This window comes from Cajanus cajan, chromosome 4 (assembly GCF_000230855.2).
Source record: "Cajanus cajan strain Asha chromosome 4, NIPB_CcT2T_4, whole genome shotgun sequence".
In the NCBI taxonomy this organism is placed as follows: Eukaryota; Viridiplantae; Streptophyta; class Magnoliopsida; order Fabales; family Fabaceae; genus Cajanus; species Cajanus cajan.
In genome coordinates, this window is record NC_138520.1 from 5645821 (window position 1) to 5669052 (window position 23232).

The window sequence follows — 23232 nt, forward strand, 5'->3', positions numbered from 1 at the left end:
AAGTCTATGCTAAACTCACTCTCTCTCTCAGGTGGTAAACTAGACACATCCTTAGGAAATACTTCTGGAAATTCTCTCACTAAGGGAATCTCATCTAGCTTACTATCAGTCTCAAGTGTTAAAGAAGCTAAGATCATGTACACTCTTTCATTGTCTTTTAAACAAGTTTCAATGTCAGCAGCACTAAGAAATTCCATACTCTTACATTCACCAAAGGAAATAGATTTCTCAAAGCAGTTTAAAAGGACATGGTGAGAAGATAACCAATCCATGCCAAGAATTACATCTAATTGACTAAGAGGCAAACAAATTAAGTCAACTAGAAACTGCTTATCAGAAACTGTCAAAGGACATTTCAAACACACTAGGGATGTAGTCACAGGACCATTAGTAGGGGTTTCAACAACTAGATCAAAATCTAACAAAGACACAGGCAAATTCAATTTTTGGACACAAAAGACAGAAATAAAGGAATGAGTTGCACCAGAATCAAATAGTACAACAAAAGGAGTCTCAGCTATGAAACAAGTACCTTGTATCAAATTTTCTGACCGAGAAGCTTCAGCACCACTAAGAGCAAATACTCTCCCTACAGTCTTTGGACGCTTAATTTGCGAACCCGATCCAATAACACGTGTTCTTCGTGGTTCAGGACATTGGGTGCTGATGTGACCCTTGCCACTGCAATTGAAGCAAGTAATCTCCTTGTCAAGACACTCAGACTGATTATGACCAACACGTCCACACTTCCCACATCTTCCTGAAGGAGTGGACACAGACCCTCCAACACTTCCAGTAGCACTAACAGTGGATCCTCTAGTAAACAACTTACTTTTATTAGCAGCAGCTTTACTCCCTTGAAATCTATTAGAAGCGAAGTAAGGCTTACTCCTTCCCGAAGTACTAGAACTCACAGCACGGATAGGACCTCCAACTCCTTTATAAAAAGCAGCACGAGCACGGTTGTCATGATCATAAATGCTGCACTTATTGACCAGAGTGGGAAAGTGATATATCTCCTGATAGTTAATTGCAGTTTTCACTTCAGGACGCAGACCATTTACAAATTTTATGCATTTAGCTCTTTCACCACCCTCACCATGGTAGTGTGTGCAATAACGAACCAAAGCATCAAATTTGGCAGCATACACAGCCACTGTGTCGTTCCCTTGATTCAGCTCAAGGAATTCCATTTCTTTCCGACTTCTCACATCATCCGGGAAATACTTCTCAAGAAAGACCTTCTTGAAGTTGTCCCAATTCAAGTGCACCCCTCCATCAATCATCCTCCGAAGTGTTCCTTCCCACCAAAAGTGAGCATCAGCAGTCAACATGAATGTGGCCAACTTCACCTTCTGAGCGATGGGACAATCCATAACATTGAAAATTTTCTCTATTTCTGTTAGCCAATTCATAGCAGCATCTGGGTCATATCCTCCTTTAAAGGTAGGTGGGTGATTTCGTTGAAATTGCTCCAACCAGTTAGGAGTAACTTCAGTCCTATTGTTATTATTCATAGCTTGTGCTAATGCTTGAAGAGCATCGGCAATCGCACGATCATTTCTACCAGCCATAGTCTAAGAAAATAATACAATCAATAAACATAATCAATCATCATACTAGCATACCAACAAGTTTAACAATCAGTTTAGTCCATCATTCATGTACCAAATAAACATAATAAATCAAGTAAGCATAGTAAACTCATAACACACGGTCGATTAGATCGACCAGCTCTGATACCACTAAATGTGACACCCTCTACCCCATTATTAATATACAACAAATGTAACAATAAAATATTTCTTTTCTTCTTTTTGGGTAAATAAAATCTTTCATAGTTGACAAATATTTCAAATATCACAAGGTAGAAGATTCACATTCGTAACTCATAAATCATAACTACAGTGTAAAAGAATTATAAAAGAAAAGAAGTTAAGATTTTCAATACAATTTAGTGAAAAACAAGAAATCATATATATACAAATAATAATAAAGGAAATATAAATTAACTCCAGTAAAGGTGGCAGTGCCTCCTGGTTAGGAATCAATTTATATTTTCCAAATCATGTAATAAAATATAAATAAAGATATTCATTCTGGTCTTTTATCAAGAACGTTCAAATTACAATTCTTAACATACATTTTCCTTAAATTATAAACTTTATCTACGTTATCTCTTCGTTAGAAATTACAAAGAAGAGAAACTAAAGTTATTAAAACAATAACATATTAAACTAAAATAACTATGCCCCGATGTCACATCCTATCAGAGCATGCCCAATTGAAGCCTTTAAGCCTCATCACCAACATCCTCATGATGCTGATCATCTGCAACACAATTTAAAACATATACAAAAACAACAAGGGAGTGAGAAACATCTCACTCAGTTTCAGGTGCAGAAATAACTGCTAGATAGCACACACACACACACAACATATATAAGTCACATGTAAACAATACATAAATAGTCAATATCACATATATATACTCATTTATCATGCTTATGATGTCATGGACTCAACTCATAAATGCATGCATGTGGCGCCATACGGAAGATTCACAATTCATCGTTGGTGACCCTAAGGTACACCTGGTTACATCACTAGTGACCCTAAGGTACACCTTGTTAGCATGTTACATCGTGGGTGACCCTAAGGTACACCTTGTTAGTCGTGGGTGACCATAAGGTACACCTTGTTAGCATGTTACATCGTGGGTGACCATAAAGTACACCTTGTTAGTCGTGGGTATGCGGCCTCAGCGGCACACCTGGAGTAATATATGCATATGATGCATGTCATACATTCATAATCTCATGGACTCAACATTTAACTTATTACATAATTTCATTTAGTACATCATATCATTATTTGTCATAGTATCATAATCATAGTTTGTCTCAATAGTCCATTCTTAGGTCTCATGTCATTTGTCCATATTTCACATGGTCATGTCATCAATACTCCTCATAAGGTCCGCATAGGTATTCATAGAGAGCATTCTTGTTCATATTAAAACTCATTTATTATTATCATTAATTTCATACTCATTTATTACTTTCAACAAAGAACAAAGTATAATAAATAGAAAATCGGACAGAACAACGACACCTTTAACAAAAACAGAGTAGAGTAAATAGAAAATCAAACAGAACAACGGCACCTTCAACAAACAACAAAGTAAAGTAAATAGAAAATCAAACAGAACAACGGCATCCTCAACAAGGAACAAAATAGAGTAAATAGAAAATCAGACAGAACAACGGCAAGGGATTGGGGGCCAATCCGACAAACAACTACCCAACAATTATCCCCACACCCCTGAGCGAGGTTCTCACTCCCCCCCTTACCTGGATAGGCGGAGTTGGAACTTGGGCAGGACCTCCTCCTCTGGATCCCCTCTTTCTTTTCCTTTTCTCTCTCTTTCTCTCTCTCTCTTCTCTTTCTCTCTCTAGGATTTCACTTCTTCTCTGTATAAAAATTTTCACCCCCCTGCCCTATTTATAGGCAAACTGGTGTACCCGGAACGGCCCGTATTGAATTCGGAACGGCCCGTTCCGGATCCTTCGAATTTGTGCAAATTTCTCAACTGGAACGGCCCGTTCCAAAATCGGAACGGCCAAAAAGCAGAACGGCCCGTTCTAAAACCAGAACGGCCCGTTCTTAATCTCAGCAGAACGGCTCGTTCTCCATCCGGAACGGCCCGTTCTCCATACCAGAACGGCCCGTTCCAGGCCCGTTCTGGGACTACAAAAACCTCACATTTTCAACATTTGGAACGGCCCGTTCCACTTTTGGAACGGCCCGTTCCGAAACCCAAAATATCCCTATAACTTTATTAAAATTACGAAAATGCCATTAACAAAAATAATAATAATAAAGATTTGGGTGTTACACTTTTACCCCTTAGTTTGTAATTTGAAATTATGGAACTTCTTATGAGGATAAATTAAGAGGAAAGGGAAATAAAATGAACGCAAGACACTTCTTATAATTAGCATTATGTCTTCATGAAGCAGGTGCAAAATTCAATGACAAGGAGAAAACAGATGACTGGAAGATACACCAAGGCAATCTATGGCCTGAAACTGATGCCTCAGTTGATCCTGAAAAGGCCATGTATGCACCATGATACCATTTCCAATTTAGTAACCTTGTGATACTGCTTTAACAACAATGTTCTCTGAACTCAGAAAATCCTTAACTAATGAATGCTTTGTATGGTGTGATATAGCATGATGCAGGAAAGATGAAGCTAGACAGCCATTGTCAAGGAAAGTAGCAATACCATCAGGCAAACTGAGTCCTTACAGAATGATGGTTGTGGGTCGGCTCCTCCTTCTATTACTCTTCTTTGAGTACAGAATCTTCCACCCAGTTCCTGATGCAATTGGATTATGGTTCATATCTGTGACATGTGAAATATGGCTTGCATTATCCTGGATGATTGATCAGCTTCCCAAATGGTTTCCCATTGATCGTGAGACGTATCTTGATCGTCTTTCAACCAGGTCAAGTGTCCTGAAGTTCCCTGCAGCTTATATCCAAATGGATCTAGTTTCACATTCATTTAATTTCTAGAGAAAGTCTAGGCATGTATTATTTATTCCGTATATAGTTTTGAACCCACCCAGGCATGTAGTTTTGATTGCAATAATTTATATATATTGTTCCTAGAATTTATTAAGTTTTACTTTTAGGTGTAATGTGTTGATGAAGTAACATAGGAGGGAGTCAATATTGAACAAAGATATATTGCTGAGAAGGTTTCTGATTTACTGAAGGTATTTATAACCTTTTTATCATTCAATTTTTATAATTATTACTGTTAGAGTTTTACTATATGAGAACATATGAATATAATATGTTGGACAATAGTAATGAGTTATTATATACAGTTGATTAATTGTACAAATTAAATATGCAAGATCTTGAATCAATAATTGTTCCATTAACATACTATAAACACATTTTTCAATGATTGTTTGCAGCTGATAGGATTATATAGCACACTTAGTTACTTGTTATTAAATTTCAGAAGACAAATGTTATTGTTTAGTCCAGAATAATAGGCTCTGGTAATCGATTACAATACTTGGTAATCGATTACAACGGTTTAAAAATCAAATTTTGAAATTTTCATCTTCTGGTAATCGATTACAAGAAATGGGTAATCGATTACCAGAGAACCTTTTAATAAGTAAATTGCGAACATATGATTTTCATTGTCTAATAATCGATTACATGTATAGGTAATCGATTACCAGACTCTTAAAAACAATGGTTTCCTCAAATTTAGTCATCAACAGTTAGTGAGGGATTCATCCCAGTTAGTGACGGATAAAATCCGTCCCAAATTGTGACGGCATTCTGGCGTCGCAAATTGTGACGGATTCTACTTAATTAAAGTCATCACAGTTTGTGACGGATTTAATCCCTCACAAATTGCGAGGGATTTAATCCCTCGCAAATTGTGACGGATTCTACTTAATTAAAGTCATCACAGTTTGTGACGGATTTAATCCCTCACAAATTGCGACGGATTTTTATTAATTTCTAAACATTTATTATTAGAAATTAGTGACGGAAATTATATTGTTTGTGATGCCTTAATTCCGTCACTAATTGTGACGGAGAAAATAATCCGTCACTAAATATTTTGTGACGCCAAATTTTGTGACGGAATCATTTCCGTCACAAGTTCCGTCACTAATTGATTTGTGACGGATTTTATCAAAATTAGTGACGGATTTGTTCCCTCTCTAATTTTAATTTTTCTAGTAGTGAAAAAAAATTAATAATTGAAACTAAGGGAGGTGTATTGGTTTAGGATTTCATAGGATTTTAAAATACTTTTTTTTTTTAGTAAAAAAGTCTGTTGGTATTCAATCAATATTTTATGCCACTTAAAAACAATCAAGTGGTATTCAATCTGGATTTTCAAGATTTTTTAAAGAGTCCATTAAAATCTATTGGTATTTATTTAAGATTTTTTACAACTTAAAAACAATCCATTGGTATTTAAAAATATAAGGATTTTAAAGGATTGTTATGTTAGAGGGATTTTGAAGGACTTTCTAGTGCTATCTATAAATACCGAATTCATAAAACAATCCCATCCAAACCCATCAGATTTTGGAGGATTGTTTGAAGTGACTTTTCAAGTGCTTCAAGAATTTCCAAGTGAATTTTTTTATCTTTTTTTTCTTCTATGCTTATGTCTTCTCCATTTTTTCTTTGTTAATAATACTATACTATTATTCATTGCTTATATATAATATTGTAGTATTGTTCTCATTCCATTCCCCTATTTTGTGAAACTCCGATATGTAAATGACAGTGTCATTGACTTGCTCTATTTTTCTCTTCGTTCTCTTTAATTGACTTGTTTTATTTTATTCTATTTAGTTTAAAATTTTTTTCTTTTATATAACACAAGAAAATGCTTGAAATTCTAACTTTTAAGTGATAATTTTTTTTATAACGCACATTAAGAAAAAGAAAAAGTGAAAGATGAAATTGATATCATGATCTCTATAATATATTAATATATATATATATATATATAAAAGATGAATTTGAGTTAGAGTTTCTATGAGTAGAATGAGATGAAAATGGATCTTTGTTGAGGGAAAAACCCTCTCAGTATAAAAATTGTGATCTCTCTCATTCCCTTGAGTTTGTTACTCTTATCCCTCTTTTTTTTATGACTCAACAATTATTTTATTTTTTTTACTATGAATTTTTTTAAATTTTTATATTATAAAATTAGGATTTTTTTTATATTTTAAAAAAAGAAAATTAACATAAGACATTACAGTATCTAATTTTTTAGAGTTTATGCCTCCATTAACTTATTTTAAAAAAAGGAAATATTGTTAAAATATTTGTTAGAATAATTTACATTTATAAACATTGTTAAAAAATTATCATATAATATATAACTAAAATACTAATATATATATATATATATACATATATAAATATTTTCTCTGTATCTAAATACTTCTATTTATATAAAAAAATTTATATATCTAAATATTTTCTCAGTATCGAATATACTGATTTTTTATATATATAAAATTATCTTATGTTTCTATATTTCCATTTTTACATATTTTTTATAATGACCAATGTATTTGATCCTTCATATTTAACATTACCTGTTAATAAAGATCATACTTTTGAGCTTATTATTCAAACTCAGGAGCAAGAGTGAGAAGATGTTAATGCTTAGATGACTAATATAGCTATGTATATGTAGGTGAATGCTATTAAGAGGATATGATATTATGGAGAATTATTATTATTATTATTTATCTAGACATTGTTTTTTTTTATATATTATTTTTGTCTTTGACTCTTTTTTAAATTTGAATGTATGAAATTTTTTTTGAAATCTTATCATATGTCAAAAATTCATGAAAATTTTACAAAATCCACAAAGTCTCGTAAAATTTATTAAAATTCTGGTTTAAAAGTCTTGCAGAATCCATTAAAATCATGATTTAAAGTCTTGCAGAATCCTACAAAATCTTAAAAAGTCATGAAAATCCTGTAAAGTCTTTTAAAATCTGCAGGATTTTTTTAACTAAAAAAGTCTTTTAAAATCCTAATTCAATACACCCCCTAAAATAATTAAAAAAAACTTTAAATATAAAAACTAAAAAATTTATTTTGAACTATAACTTATAGAGATTAAAAAAATAAAAAATAAATATAGGAACTAAAAATAAAATAAATAAAATTAAAAGAATAAAAAAGTATTTTAACTGTTATTTTATTATATTAGATTAAATTTTATTAAGTATTTATTTTGATATTTATTATTAAATATAAAATAATATATTATTTAATTAAAATGTAAGAAACAAATTATAAATATATAAGACAAAATGTTATTGGTGGCTGGTCAGGAAACTCTTGGTATGTATTCTTGTCGTTTCACTTGTTTTATCATTTCAATGGGAATATGATTAACTTACACGATTTTCCATGGATAAATTGATATTTTTGTTAAAGGTTTGGTAGAAAATAGTATATGAGATAAATCGATAATGAGGTGGTTGATATATTTTAAGGAATTAATATTCTCATAATCAATTTATTAAGATAAACTTTAAAAATACAATCGTTCATTTATCAAAATTAAGCATTATTTTCTTAACAAATAGAAATCGGCAATATGAAATCTAATTTTTGAAGCAAAATACTCCCCCAAGATCCTTTAGATCTATGAGTACAAAAGGGATAATTTACGTTGATTATTTTAAGCTTTTTACATCAGGAAAAGGTCTGACGTTAATCTGGGAGATGTAAATTTACGTCGGTTGTGATGGCCGACGTAAATTTATGTCGGATATTTTCAAGAGCCGACGTAAAAAAGTTGTAAACAAAAAAAAAATAACGAGTGCAAGCAGAACGGGCCGTTCTGTTTGGAAAACGGGTCGTTCTGCTTGTAGAACGAGTCGTTCTGCTTGTAGAAAGGACCGTTCTGATTGCAGAACGGGCTGTTCCAGATGCAAAAACAAAATCCTCTGCACGAAACAAACTTACAAACTTAAGAATCATGCGAGTTACATACCTTACCTGTAGATGCTCTATATCCTGAATTATCATAGCTGAAAGCATACCACAAAATTGAAAGAAACTAAATAAACATAAAGCTAAATATATCATGCATGAGTTTAGACTTTAGAAACAAAGTAAAAAAGCAAGAAATTTTGGTGTTGGTATGTTACTTTTGACGAAATCGAAACCAAAGAAGAAAGTAAAGAGTGACAGAAAATAAATCCGACCTAAGCGGTTGAGCTTCTTCTTTCTCTCACAACGTTTCACATGTCTCTTGTTTTCAAATACTAACGCGCGCGGGAAGATTAACGGACCGTTTTACGTTGGACCCCCTTATGTCCGACGTAAACAAGTTCACAAAAATTACAAAAATGCCACTATATTTTTTTTACGTCAATTTTTGGTATGTTCGACAATAAAGAAGTGACGTAAAAAACTGATTTTCCACTAGTGGAGTCAGGCCCTTCCCAATAATGTTAATTTAATTTTCATAATATTATATGCTTAAGATGAACTAATGGATAGTTCGGTGTGTTGCTTAAGGGATCATATATATATATATGAAATTTTCAGACCTCCTTTTCATTGAATTTTGGACAGCCTAACACTAATTAAGGTCCATTCTCCTTATGGATCGATCTCCATGCTGATAAACCAAAATCTCTTATAGCAGTCTACATATTTTAACTTTATGTTATAATTACACTATAGTTTTTTGTTGTTGAGGTTTCTATATAAACATAGTACAAATGCAATAAAATTAGTTAATTAACTGGTGCAATACATTATTTTAATTAAGTAGCTTAAATTATTTAAACGAATATTATCCACTTAAATCATTTCTTATTTTATCGAAAAACTGTTAAACTCGTGTTTCCATGAATTTTCCTTTTTTTAAATCATGCAATTTATTATATAAAATTATACTATTTTTAATTATAAAAATTTAATTTAATTCTTATAAAATAAATAAAACACACAAGTCGGTGAAAATAGGGTCTTTATAACTCTTCCTATCTTTTAGGAATTTTGTCATCAAAATTCGAATAAAGATTGCAACTTTTAAGATGAAAATCCTTGTCAAACAAGCCTCAAAATATTTGTAAATAGTTTGATAAAAAAGGATAATTGGTGTTGCGGTCCATCCTCTAACTTATCGTCATTTTTGTGACAAATCTAGCTAGAAATTTGGTCAAATCTAATCTATAAAATATAATTTCTAGGTAACTCAACCAATAAGTTACCATTCATCATCGTTCATTAGTGTTCAATATTTAACATAGCTTTGAGATGATCACTCTCAAAGTTATACAAAGATACTTAGAGTAGATGTAATATAAATAAAAGATTTCTTCTTTTTAAATAAGACATCAATATTTAACTTTTTGTTGAGTAATGTGTTGTCATAATGTGATAATATGATGTTACATATGCTCTTATAAGTCATATTTAATAATATACATGTGGCCCATTACATTTGTAACTGTTATAACATTCTAAGAGTTATTTTTAGTCTATAGATACTACAAAGTAAAGCAAAAAATAATAAATTAAAAGAAATTCAAACCCAAATTATCTTCCTTTTATTAAATTTTCTATTCACAATTTTACAAAAAGTAAATTCTTTGGATGCTAGATACCAACATCACCTCTAGAGTACCACCAATAGAGTGATATTAGAGCTATAGATCCTTGCAGCAAAAAAAAAAAAAGTGAAGAACAATGACCACGAACAACACCCCAACAATTAACAACATAATTTATAGCAATGTCCAAGTTTCTTTATTTGAGGGATAAAATTATGACTTTTGGGCTAAAATTGGAGACTTTATTCACCTCTTTGGATGTCGTTAAGCCAATACAAACAAGGTATGAATATCAAGCCACTATAGTTGCGCAACATGCAAACAGTTGATTTTGGACCTCTTAGTTGGAGGCTAATTTGTAATTTAAATTAGGCCCAACTTTGTTGTGTCCTCCGCATGCAAACATGTATTCGACATTGGTATCTCTTGTACCATTTTATTATATAAAATATTTCTTTGTTGTTAAAAAAAAAAGTTGCGCAACATGCAATATTGAAGAAAAAGAAAATCACATATGATAGAGTTCTTGGGGTGATTCAAAACAAAGTCTCATTGGCCATATTTTCAATGATCATGAGGGCAAAAACAACAAAGGAAGCATGGAAAATTCTTCAACAAGAGTTCGAAGGAGATTCAAAGGTGAGGACAATCAAACTTCAATATCTTAAAAGAGATTTTGCGAATAAAAAAATATATGAAAGAATTGGAAAGTTTAAATGAAAACTTCAATAGATTTGTTTGAATTGGTGAATCAAATGAAGTCCCATGGAGATACAATCAATGATCGAAAAATTATTGATAAAATTCTTATTAGTTTTACTTGACAGTTTGATCCTAAAGTGATTCATAGAAGAAACTAAGGACTTGTCAACCATGATTGTTCAAGGGTTGATGAGGTCATTAAGATCTTATGAGTAAAGATTGTTACGTCGTGTTGAAAAGTTAGTTGAAAACGTGTTGCAATCCAAACTCATGGTATTATCTCAAAATGATAAATCAATATATAGTGGTGAGTTTTTTAGAGGTGATAGATTTGGAAGAGGAAGATGAAGAAACTCATGTGGAAGAAGAAGAAGCTATTATGGTAGAAGATGAAATAATGGAAGATCAAACAAATGGTGTGGAATTTGCAAGAATAATAATCATGAGGAAAAAATTATTGGAACAACGGCAAGCCACAATGTTATAGTTGCAAAAGGTTTGGGCATATTCAAAAAGATTGTCACTTTGGAAATCAACAACACAATTCATTTAGTGAAGCAAAAAATGGTGATGAAAGGAATTGGTTATTTGCTTGTCAAAAGACAACTCAAGAGCATAAGAACATATGATATTTGGATATCGGTTGTAGCAATCATATGATTGAAGATAAAAAAAAGATTTTGTTAACATGTATTCATCATTTGCCTCAAAAGTTAAATTAGGCAATGGAGAGTATGTTAAAGTAGAAGGAAAAGGCAACATTGTAGTTACAATAATGCAAGGAGGTAAGGTGATTCATGACACTCTTCAATTCCAAAATTAGATGAAAATTTGTTAAGTATTGGACAAATTTTGGAACATAATTATTCTTTTTGATTTGAGAATCAAGAGTCTAGAATTTTTTATTCAAAAGAAAGAATTGTTGCTTTGGTTAAAATGAAAAATAATAGAAGCTTTCCACTTTCTCTTGATTATGAAAGAAAACTCAACTTAATGGCCAGAGAAGAAAATAACTTTTATGTATGACCCAAGAAACTTGGCCACTTAATTACAATGGTCTTATGTTGCTTTCCCAAAAGAACACGGTGTTTGGGCTACCAAAAATTGAGAAGAAAAATGGAGTATATGAAGGATGTATGCTTGCGAAACATCATCTCCAATCATTACCAAAGGAAGAAGCAATGATAGTTAAAGAAGTGTTAGAATTGGTGCACAAAGATGTATGTGGTCATATGAGTACCCTTTCTCATGTTCAAAATAGGTACTTTATCTTATTTATTAATGACTTGACTCGCATGATATACGTGTATTTTATGAGAAAAAAATTTGAAGTATTTAATGTATTTGAAAAGTTTAAATTGCTTGTTGAGAAACAAAGTGGTAGGTTCATAAAAATATTGAGAAGTGATAAGAGAAATGAGTATGCCTCTAATGAATTTCAAAAGTCTTGTGAAGATGAAAGAGTAGATAGACAACTTATTGTTGGCTATACACATCAACAAAATGATGTATCAAAGAGGAAAAATCAAATTGTGATGGAAATAACAAAGTCCATGCTGCTTGAGAAGGAATGCCTAGAGGCTATTAATACAACAAGGTACCTACTGAATAGATTTCCAACAAAAGTTGTTTGGAACATGACACCATTTGAAACATGGAGTGGAAGAAAGCCTTTAGTGAACCACCTTAAAATTTTTGGATGTATTTGTTGTGCTTAAATTTTGAAAGAAAAAAGAATAAAGCTTGAAGAAAAGTGTGAAATGCATCTTTATTGGTTATAGTTTCATGTCAAAGGGTTACAAACTTTACAACTTGAAGACTAAGAAGGTGATCATTAGGAAAAATGTCATATTTGATGAGAAGGCTTTTTGGAATTGGTAAGAAGAAAATGTGGAGGAGAATATAGTGTTAAGAATTATTTTGTAACAAAATTCAATAGTTGAAAATGAGGAATTAACCCCAAATACATCAAGTTCTTCATCCTTGTCAAGTGCTCCAAACTTAATTTCATCATCTCCGAGTTCAACTCCTCAAAAAATAAGTGGTTTGAGTGATATTTATGCAAGATGCAATTATTGTGTTGTGGAACTAGAAAACTTTGAAGAGAGAATTAAAGAAAAATCTTGGAGGAAGGCCATGTAAGAAGAAATTAATGTTATTGAAAAGAACATGACATAGGAGTTGATTGAGAAGCCAAATGGCAAAGAAGCTATTGGTGTGAATTGGTGTACAAAGTAAAGCATAATCCATATAGCTTAATCCAAAAAGAATAAAGCAAAACTTGTTGCAAAGGGTTATATTCACAACAACCTGATGTTGATTTTGAAGAGACTTTTGCTCCTGTGTCACATTTAGACATCATTAGAGCTTTAATTTCTCTTGTAGCTCAAAAAAGGTGAAAATTATTTCAATTGGATAATGAAGTCATAGTTTTTGAATGGTGAATTGAAATAAGATGTCTATGTTGAGAAATCTCAAGGCTTTGTGATTGAAAGGCAAGAAAAAGGTTTATAAATTGAGGAAAACTCTTTATGAGTTGAACCAAGCTCTAAGAGCATGGTACAACAACATTGACGATTATTTCATAAAGAAAGGCTTTAAGAGAAGAAAAAATGAGCTTACCTTGTATGTCAAACAAAAAAGTATGATTGATATTTTAATTGTTGCACTGTATGTGGATTACTTTATCTTTATTGGAAAAAATATGAAGTTAATTGAATATTTTATAAGAGAAATGATGGAAAGATATGAGATGAACAACCTAGGTTTGTTGCATCACTTTCTTGGAGTAGAAATTTACCATGAGCATGATGGGGTTTTTATTTTTCAAAAGAAATATGTTGATAAAATATTGAAGAACTTTGGAATGTTTAGGTGTAATCCAACTGATACACCACTAGTTGTGAATGAAAAATTAAAGAAAGAAAATGAATGACTGAAAGTTGGTGTTAGCAACTATAGAAGCCTAATTGGTAATTTATTTTACCTCACTAATTCAAAGCCTAATATCATGTTTGCAACAAGTTTACTTTCTCAGTTCATGAATAGTCCAAATTATATCCATCTAGGTGCAACAAGAAGGGTGTTAAGATACATTCTAGGCACTTTGAGCTATGAAATAAAATATGACAACAAAACTAAAGCAATGTAAGTTGGCTTTTGTGATAGACACTGGGTAGGATGCATGGATGATATGAAAAACATTTCTGAATATGTTTTTTCACTTGGCTCAGGTGTATTTTCAAGGTGTACAAAGAAGCAACAATTTGTGTCTCAATCTTTTGTAGGGGCTGAATATATTTCAATTGGCTTAGCAACCCAACAAGCAATTTGGTTGAAGAGAATACTTGAAGATTTAGGCAAAAATCAAAATGTTGTAACTATCCATTGTGATAATAAATCAATCATTGCAATGGGCAAGAATCTAGTCTACCATGGAAGAACAAAACACATAGTCATCAAACATCATTTTATTTAAGAATCAACGAAGGAAGAATAGGTGAATATGAGTTTTGTAAGTCCAGTGATCAACTTGCTGATATTTTCTCAAAAGCTTTGCTAAAAGACAAATTTAAGAAAAGATACATTTGAAGCACTTTGAGCTATGGAATAAAACATGACAATAAAACTGAAGCAATGTTAGTTGGCTTTTATGATAGTGACTGGGCAAGATGCATAGATGATATGAAAACATTTACAGATATGTTTTTTTCACTTGGCTCAAGTGTATTTTCATGGTGTGCAAAGAAGCAACAAGTTGTGTCTCAATTTTCTGTAGAGAATGAATATATTTTAGCTGACTTAGTAACCCAACAAATAATTTAGTTGAAGAGAATACTTGAAGATTTTGGTGAAAATCAATATATTGTAACGATCCATTGTAATAATAAATCAATCATTTTTATGTGCAACAATCTAATTTACCATGGAAGAACAAAACACATAATCATCAAACATCATTTTATTTGAAAATCAATTGAGGAAGAAGAGGTGAAATTGGAGTTTTGTAAGTCTAGTGACCAATTTGTTGTTATTTTCACAAAAGCTTTGCCCAAAAACAAAATTCAAAAAATAAAAGAAGCTTTGGGAGTTCAAAAGCAACACATTAAAGGGGAGAATGTTGAGTAATGTGTTGTCATGATATGATAATATGATGTTAAATGTACTCTCATAAATCATATTTAGTAGTATGTATGTGGTTCTTTACATATATATATATATATATATATATATATATATATATATATATATATATATATATATATATATATTGTCATAACATTTTAAGAGTTATTTATGGTCTATAAATGTCTATGAATGTACTATAGAAATAGAATATAAAAAATATAATAAAATTGAGAGCGATTTAGACCCAAATAATTTTCCTCTTATTAAACTTTCTATGCATAATTTTGCACAATTTCGTAGAAAGTAAATTTCTTAGGTGTAAGATACCAAAATTACCTCTGGAGTACCACCAACACTTTTAGGTAGATCATTGTCTAGTTGTAGAAAAATTGTTGTTATCCAAATAATGTCTTAGTGGAGAGTTTCATAAGTTTGAGAACATTGAAGGAAAAACCCAAATTATTATGAGACGACAATTTTACCTAGTCTTTAAAATATCCAAAAAAGTTTGTTAAGGAAAGCAGTTATCTTCTAAACCAAGGTAATGGCAAACCTATGCATTTCAAACTGAGAAACAATATATTTCATTTGAAGAAAGAAAATATTTCTAATATAAAGAAGAATAAACAGGTTAAACTTAGGTATTAGATAGAAAAAAAAAATCATCCATCAAATGATAAAAACACACATAATATACAAATTATCAAGGTCCTACACTTTACCAATAAAAAAAGCATAAAAACATAAAACAAAAAATAACTATGAGTTCCCTTTAACCCTTAGTCTTAAGAGTTCTCTACCCTAGTCCAACTCATTGTTAAAACTCTTCCACCAGTCCTTGGTCTTCCAACCGTTATTTCTAACAACTAGAACTTTTGTCTTACCTTTCTATTGAAATAATGCAGCATATTGGAAAAGTAATATGATTTGCCATATGCGCACCCTAAGTCAACTCTCAAAAAAAAAAAAAAGTGAGTCACATTGAACTAATTAAGTATCAAGTTTTTATTAGCCAAAACCTTCCTTGAAATGTACTTTCTACCGCACTGTACTATTACCAACAACAGTAAAATTCAAAGAAGACTTCCCAATTCCTTTGAAGCTATGATTCCTCAGATGTATGTTAATGTTGCTTTCAAACTTCTATGAGTTGAAAAGAAAATCATCTATCTATATCCCACACTTCTGTAACAGAGAACAAAAAAGACAGAGCAAATGATAGTCAAGTCCATAACCCAAATCTTGACTTATAGACCAAACTATTTGATACCACTGAATTTCACACTTCGTTACATTGGACTTAACCTAATGTTAGCTTATTTTATTGAGTTTGTTTTTAATAAAACCATTGAATTTTTTTTTTTGTGAAGACATGTTACAAAAAAAAAGAAAGATATAAAGACCTTTAATTAATTCAAAAGAAAATGATACATTGACAATTACATCTTGAAACAGAAATACAGAGAAATAAACTAGTACATCATAAGTAGGATTCCAATTGAATTAAAAGACTTACATTAACCTCACAAAGCAGAGTAAACTCTATTAATCATACGTGGTACATATTCAAAATACTTTTTATCATCTTTCACCATTTAAATTTCATCATAAATATGAGCAGATAATCGTGGTGTAAGAATGACATGAAGTGGAGAGGCCTTGATGGTTCGTAGTCCATTTTGTTCAAGCAATTCGACAGGTCTTTCATTAGGAGTTACAATGTGAAACTCGTGCAATATAGTAGCAAGTGCTAGTTGTATTACTGGAAGAGTAAAAGAGACTCCAGGACACATTCTTCTGCCCGCACCAAATGGAATCAATTCAAAATGTTGGCCCTTGACATCCACATCCTTGTGGGTTGTTAAAAATCTCTCTGGACAAAATTCTAAGGGATTAGAATATAATGAGGAATCTCGTTGAAGTTTTGAAATGTTAGTCAATAGACGCGTCCCAGCTGGTACATGATATCCTCCCACAATGCAGTCTTCCATAGACTCATGTGGCACATTAAGTGGTGCAGGTGGGTACAAACGTAATGTTTCCTTAATGATACATTGGAGATACTCTAGTTTCTTCAAGTCTGATACTTCTACCATTTTTTCCTTCCCAATTTTTGTCTCTAATTCATGAATAACCTTATTTAAGACTTCACGATTATTGAGAAGTAATGATAGAGCCCAAGTCAATGTCGTTATTGTATTATCAGATCCAGCTATAATTAAGACCTACAAAATACAATAATTAAAAACCCTTTTACATTTGCATCACTAATTAAAAATCACTTTTTACATTAGATATAATATACGCTCATATATTATTTAAAAGTGTAAATATAAATTATATATAATTATATGTTAAATAGATTTATATATATATATATATATATATATATTTATTTTGTATCTATAATAACATTTTTTATAGTGTATAAAAATAGATAATTTTGATATTAACAATATATGTGAATAAAAACTAAATTTTACGTGTGATGTTGAAAATATTAATAAAGATTTCACATCAAACTTTTCAAATTTTATGAATACATGATGAAATTTTTATGGATGGTGGCTTATCTTAATTTAAATTTTATAAAAAAAAAGGAAGAAATTTTCGTTAAAAGTGGATAAATTACAATTTAACGAGATTGAAATCAGACAAAATGACAAATCATGTTACGATAAAAAAAGTGTAGCTGTATATACACTGGAATTTTAATTCATATTTTTAATCGTTAATTTGTACTTTGTTTCAAAATGAACTAGTACTAAATCTGCAAATGCGTCAATTCAATCTAATAATTACTGAGTTAAACTTATTTAAATTTTCAATTAGTGTATGTGTTAGTGTTACTGAAAGTTAAATATCAAGTTCGACAACTATTATCTAAAAGCTTTATGATGCTGCTGTTGTTTGATTTATTATTATTATTATTGATGGGTTATCCTATTGAAAGTATCAACTCACTTCCAATAAGGTTTTTTATTTTTTATTTTTTATTTTATTATACGAAGAAGGTGAATTAAAAAACGAAGTTCAAATTTTATTTGCACACAGATGAATTTATAAAATGTCTAACCTAGAAACCTAAAATTAATGATGAGACGTACCAGGCATGTAGCTTTGATTGTGGTATCAACATCATGACCGTCAAACTCTTCACCCTGATCAGCAAGTTCAAGAAGCACGTCCATGAAATCGTGCGTAAGCGTAACAGAACCGCTATTCCTGTTGCGTCTGTGTTCTTCGAGCCAAGCTTGAGCGATCTCATCTAACTCTTCCGCTGTTCTCTTCATCTCCTTCTCTTGTCCATCCAAATCCAACCATCTCAAACACGGAATAACATCAGAGACAGCCAATGACCCGCTGAGATCAAGAAAGTCCCCCATCGCCTTGCGGACCCGTTGGCTCTCTTCATCATCATCACCATCTTCACTAACTAAGCGTTTTCCAACAACCGCCCGTAAAATAACGTTTAACGTTATGTCTCCAAACAACTTCTTCATTTCAATCTCTACCTTCTCGGAGGCGCTGTTTTTCTTCTTCAGCCAAATATCTTTCACTGATGCCTTCACCTCTGACTCCATCATGTGTTTGAGCATCTCTATCCGCTGAGCGGAGAAGAGCTCCAGCGTGGCAATTTTGCGTAGATGACGCCAATAAGAACCGTAGGGACTGAACCCAAACATGGAAAAGTTGAAGCCCATAACTTCAAAGGCTAGAGATTTTGGACGGCTGGCGAAGGCTCTGTCACTGACAGTAAAGCACTGTTTGGCCATTTCCCAATTGCTGACAATCAAGGTTCTGTGAGTGCCAAGACGCAAGGTGAAGACGGGGCCATATTTGTCGGCCATGTCGCCCAACGTCACGTGAGGTGGTTTTGAGCCACCTAAGAGGTGGAGGTGGCCAATCAGAGGCCATGCACCGCTAGCTTCTGGTGGCGCAGGTGCTTTTTTAGTTGCACCATTGCGCTTTCTTGATATGGTTGAAAGAACAAAGATAAATAACAATAGACCAAAGATTGTGAAGGTAAATGGTACTGTTGACTGCGACAAAGGATTTTCCCGGTGCATGGTGCCGGAGGATCTTATGATTGCTTAATATTATGAGACTATGATATCAACTTCTTGCTGGCACAAATATATATATACATAAACTAAAGGCAATTAGATCCAGTGAGTGTTCCTTCAATTGTTGGATTCATAGGTGAACGGGCACGCAGATTAATGCAACTCTCGTTATGAATGTATCCCTGTCTCCGACATGCATGGATAAATAGAAACAGTTATTAAAGGTTTCCGACATGAGACGACAGTGTTCTTGTTATTTCAATAAGGATAATATAAAGTTACACGCTTTTCGACACGATATTTAAGGTTTGGTAAAAAATAAAAAACAGTTGTATTTTCATAAAAGAGATAAATCGATAATGGTGTAGTTGATGTAGTTGAAAATTTGTCATTTTCATAATTGATTTATTTAAATTTATTTTAAAAAATAGAGTCATTAATTTATTAAAATAATATTTATAAGTTTTTGGCTTATAAAAATCAAAATAATATTTGTACTATCCGTTTCGTACCGCTATGCCAAGCTCGACGCGCTAGACCACATCAGCTCGACCAAATAGGTCATAAAATGATCTCAGGCCCAAGGCCCAACAAAACCCTAAATTCACACAAAGGTACGTGCATTACTTATACTAAACTCATACACCCATAAATACTAATTTTAGCATCGGAGTCTCTTTTGCAGGTACCACCCCCGCCTTGGAACAGTAAGCGTACCCAGTGAAGGAGGCTCACCGATCTTACCCAGCAGATCGTCCCCTACGACTGATCTCCGGTAAAAACAATATTATTATTTTTGATAAATAGAAAGAGAGTTGCTACGGTACCCTCAAAGATGGAGGAATTTCAATATATTTTTCTACGTAAACTTATAAAGAAATTTAAAAAAATTAATTTAATTATAAAATGAATAATCTAAATTATACTTATAAAATAAAAAGTAAGATAAAATTATAGAGATTAAAATTATAAGTTTTCAATAATATTATAAAATATTAAAGAAAAAGAAAAAAAATTAATAAATAGTAGAAATAAAAAGTTATCAAAATTACAATATAGAAATTCAAAAATTCAAGACAAAAAGACAAAAAATATACTTAAAAAATTATTAAAATTAATATATAAAAATTCAAAGATTTTAAGTGAAAAGATAAAAATATACTTAAAAAATTATTAAAATTAAACTATTTAAATATATAATAATATTATTACAAATAAATTAGAATATCTAAAATAAAAATAAAATGACTAAATAATTTAAAATTTGAAAGGATAAAATATCACAAATATTATTTAAATAAATTACTAAAAATATAAAATATAAAAAACTGTACCGGTACCCTCTCAAATAAGATGGGTACCATAGAATTTCTCAAATAGAAAATCAACAATGTCAATATCTATTCTTCATAGTCGATTTTTTAAATTAAAAATCTAATATATATTTTACATTTTATGTATATTTCAAACACGACTTATATTAATTCTAAATTCTGTCTAAAACATATATTGTTTTTTAATTCCAAACATGACTTTTATTTTGTTTAAAAGTGTAATAAGGACTGGAAAAATATTATCCTTCTAAGTGACTTCTAGCGTGTGAGATATTTTAAAAACTATTTCTTATTTAAAAATATTTTCATCTTAAAAAAAAGTGCAATTGTTGCCTTCTAAAATTTTAATTAAAAAAAAAAGAAACTTATGGTCAACCAGTAAAATTTTTAAAAAAATAATAAAAAAAAAAGCAAAAGCAAACAATGATATAATAAAAAATAAAAGTAGAGGATACCATAGTCGATTTTAAAATTTAAAGAAAAATATTAAAAAGAAAATTACTTATTACACACCACTTATCTTATTTCTGAATTTTGTTTAAAATATATCTTGCTTTTGAATTTCAATCATGACTTTCATTTTATTTAAAAGTTACTATACCATAAAATTATTTTATTTAATAACTTATAGTTTATATTGTATATCAAATATTAAATTAATTTTTAATAAATTAATTAATATTATTTAAAAGAGAGAATTATATTCTAAGAATAAAATTAATTAGTTTTCAAATAGTCTCCGATGAAAATTTTTTTTGAAAGGAAATGGCCAGAGCCCAAAAGAAAAATGATTGAGATTCCGAACGAACGCTGTAATATTTAAAAGAAAAATGATTGAGACTTCAAATGCGTGTGGCGAATTCATTTCGAATCATTAAAATAATAATTTGAATTATAAAATATTTAATTAAATAATTATTTTATAATAAATTTATTAAAAAAATATTAATATTTTAAAGTTTTGGACAATAATTCAGACAATCGTTCGGATTGTGTAACAATTCTATTTAAAATGAGTTATGCTATACAATTTCCGAATTATGATCCGAATTCTTAAAATATTAATATTTTTTAATAAATTTATTATAAATAATTATTAAATTTAATATTTTATAATTTAAATTATTATTTTATTTGTTCGGAGAGAATTTCGCTAATCACGTTCGGGGGCCGAAGCATTTTCCATTTAAAATTCTTCTTAGATCCACAGGTACCTTTTGGCCACGATGACCAAAGAGATCTTCAATAGCTTTGATTGGTTCGCGTACAGATATTTTAGGGGTAAGCCTGGATGGATAAGGCTAAACCTCATTTTGACCTCACATAACGTACGGTACTTGTTTGCATAATTGCATCTGCCATTTTCCAACACTGCATTTTTCCTTCACCTTCTCTGTTGTATGGTGGAGAAAAAATTAAATGGTTCAACAGAAGAAAAAAAAATGAATTTTTAAAAACTTTTTTTGTGTGTATTAAAATAGATTTTTTACTTTCCTTTTAATTTAAAAAAAGATATTTTGCTATATATTTTTCTTTTCTTTTTATTTTAATATACCATAAATAATTGAAAGGGAGTGACTCACGTGAGTGTGTCTGAACAATGAACATACAAATTGAGAGAAGAGAAAATAACTATAGGGGAGAAATTGCGTTAGTCCGTAGACACTAATTGTGAATGCGACAGAACTTTTATTTGTAAGTATTAAAGGCAAGATGGACCAACAATGGATTTATTCAGACGAGGGTAGCAATATAATTCATTTAACACTTTTTTTTGTAACATTTTTATAAAATTATATAAATTTAATTTAATATATAAAATTAGAAATATGACATCAAGTGTTTGACAATTAACCCTCATAAATTGTTATTTTCTTTTGTTCTAACTTATCAAAGTATACCATGTTTGAGTTTTCACTGTTTTGCTTTCACTTAACTAATTTCCCTTGGATTCTTCTATGCTGCATTGAAGTTTCCTTAAATTCATAAGCTCTTTCCTCATTATCCCTCTGGTCTTTCTTAGTAGAGACTCAATGAAGTGATAATTAATTAAGATTTAATCATCTATATATTGTAACTGTAAAATTTTTTTACACTGGCAATTAATCACATCTTTTAATTGTGTCATGTCACTATAAACACATTTATTTTTAACAGTGACTTGACACAATTAAAATATCTAATTGGTTGCTAGTATAAAAAACTTTACACTAACAGTGTATAAGTGATTACACTACAACAAAATTTAGTATTACTGACAATTATTTAATGACAATAAATTAATTGCCTCTATTTTATTATTTAATAAAAATATTAATGACTATTATATAATAGTCACTAAAAATGTATTTATATCACATCAAAATTCACTATTAGTGACAATTATTTGTTAGAGAAAACTTAAGTCCCACATCGACTAGAAATAAAATAATTAAAGAGTATATAAGTGAATAATAACTCTCACCTTACAAGTCTGCTTTATAAGGTTGAGTTAAGCTTATAACTTACTATTCTAAGTTGGTATTTAGGAGATAATATAATTAAAAAAATTAAAGAATATATACTTAGAAGATAACCTTCATCTTCTAAGTCCCACATCAATTAGAAATAAGGTAATTAAAGAGTATTTGTACTCATCTTACAAGTCATACATCGACTAGAACTAAGATAATTAAAGAGTATTATAAATCTTTTCTTAAACTTTTACCGGCAATTTTAAATGCCAGTAATAAATGACACAAAAAAATTATTCACTTTTCCCGACCATTATGAGGGTCTTTACCAGCATATAGAGTAATTACAGGTAAATATTTTAGCGACACTGCATACAATGACTAATGT

The 23232-nt window shown here is 30.6% G+C and overlaps 1 protein-coding gene and 1 long non-coding RNA gene across 2 annotated transcripts; both read right to left on the minus strand.

The window, feature by feature from the left end:
• Positions 1-2081: 2081 nt before the first annotated feature.
• Positions 2082-4417, minus strand: LOC145957578 (uncharacterized). The gene is made up of 2 exons (XR_014433617.1): positions 3354-4417; positions 2082-2331 (listed from the first exon to the last, which is right to left on the minus strand). It is a non-coding gene; the product is annotated as an uncharacterized LOC145957578 (long non-coding RNA).
• An 11959-nt stretch (positions 4418-16376) lies between these two features.
• On the minus strand, positions 16377-21505 carry LOC109816297 (cytochrome P450 CYP82D47). Its single transcript, XM_020381245.2, has 2 exons — positions 18098-21505; positions 16377-17215 (listed from the first exon to the last, which is right to left on the minus strand). Exons 1-2 carry the CDS (start codon positions 19058-19060, stop codon positions 16586-16588), a joined length of 1593 nt encoding a protein of 530 aa, XP_020236834.1. The 5' UTR covers positions 19061-21505; the 3' UTR covers positions 16377-16585.
• Between the last annotated feature and the right edge of the window lie 1727 nt (positions 21506-23232).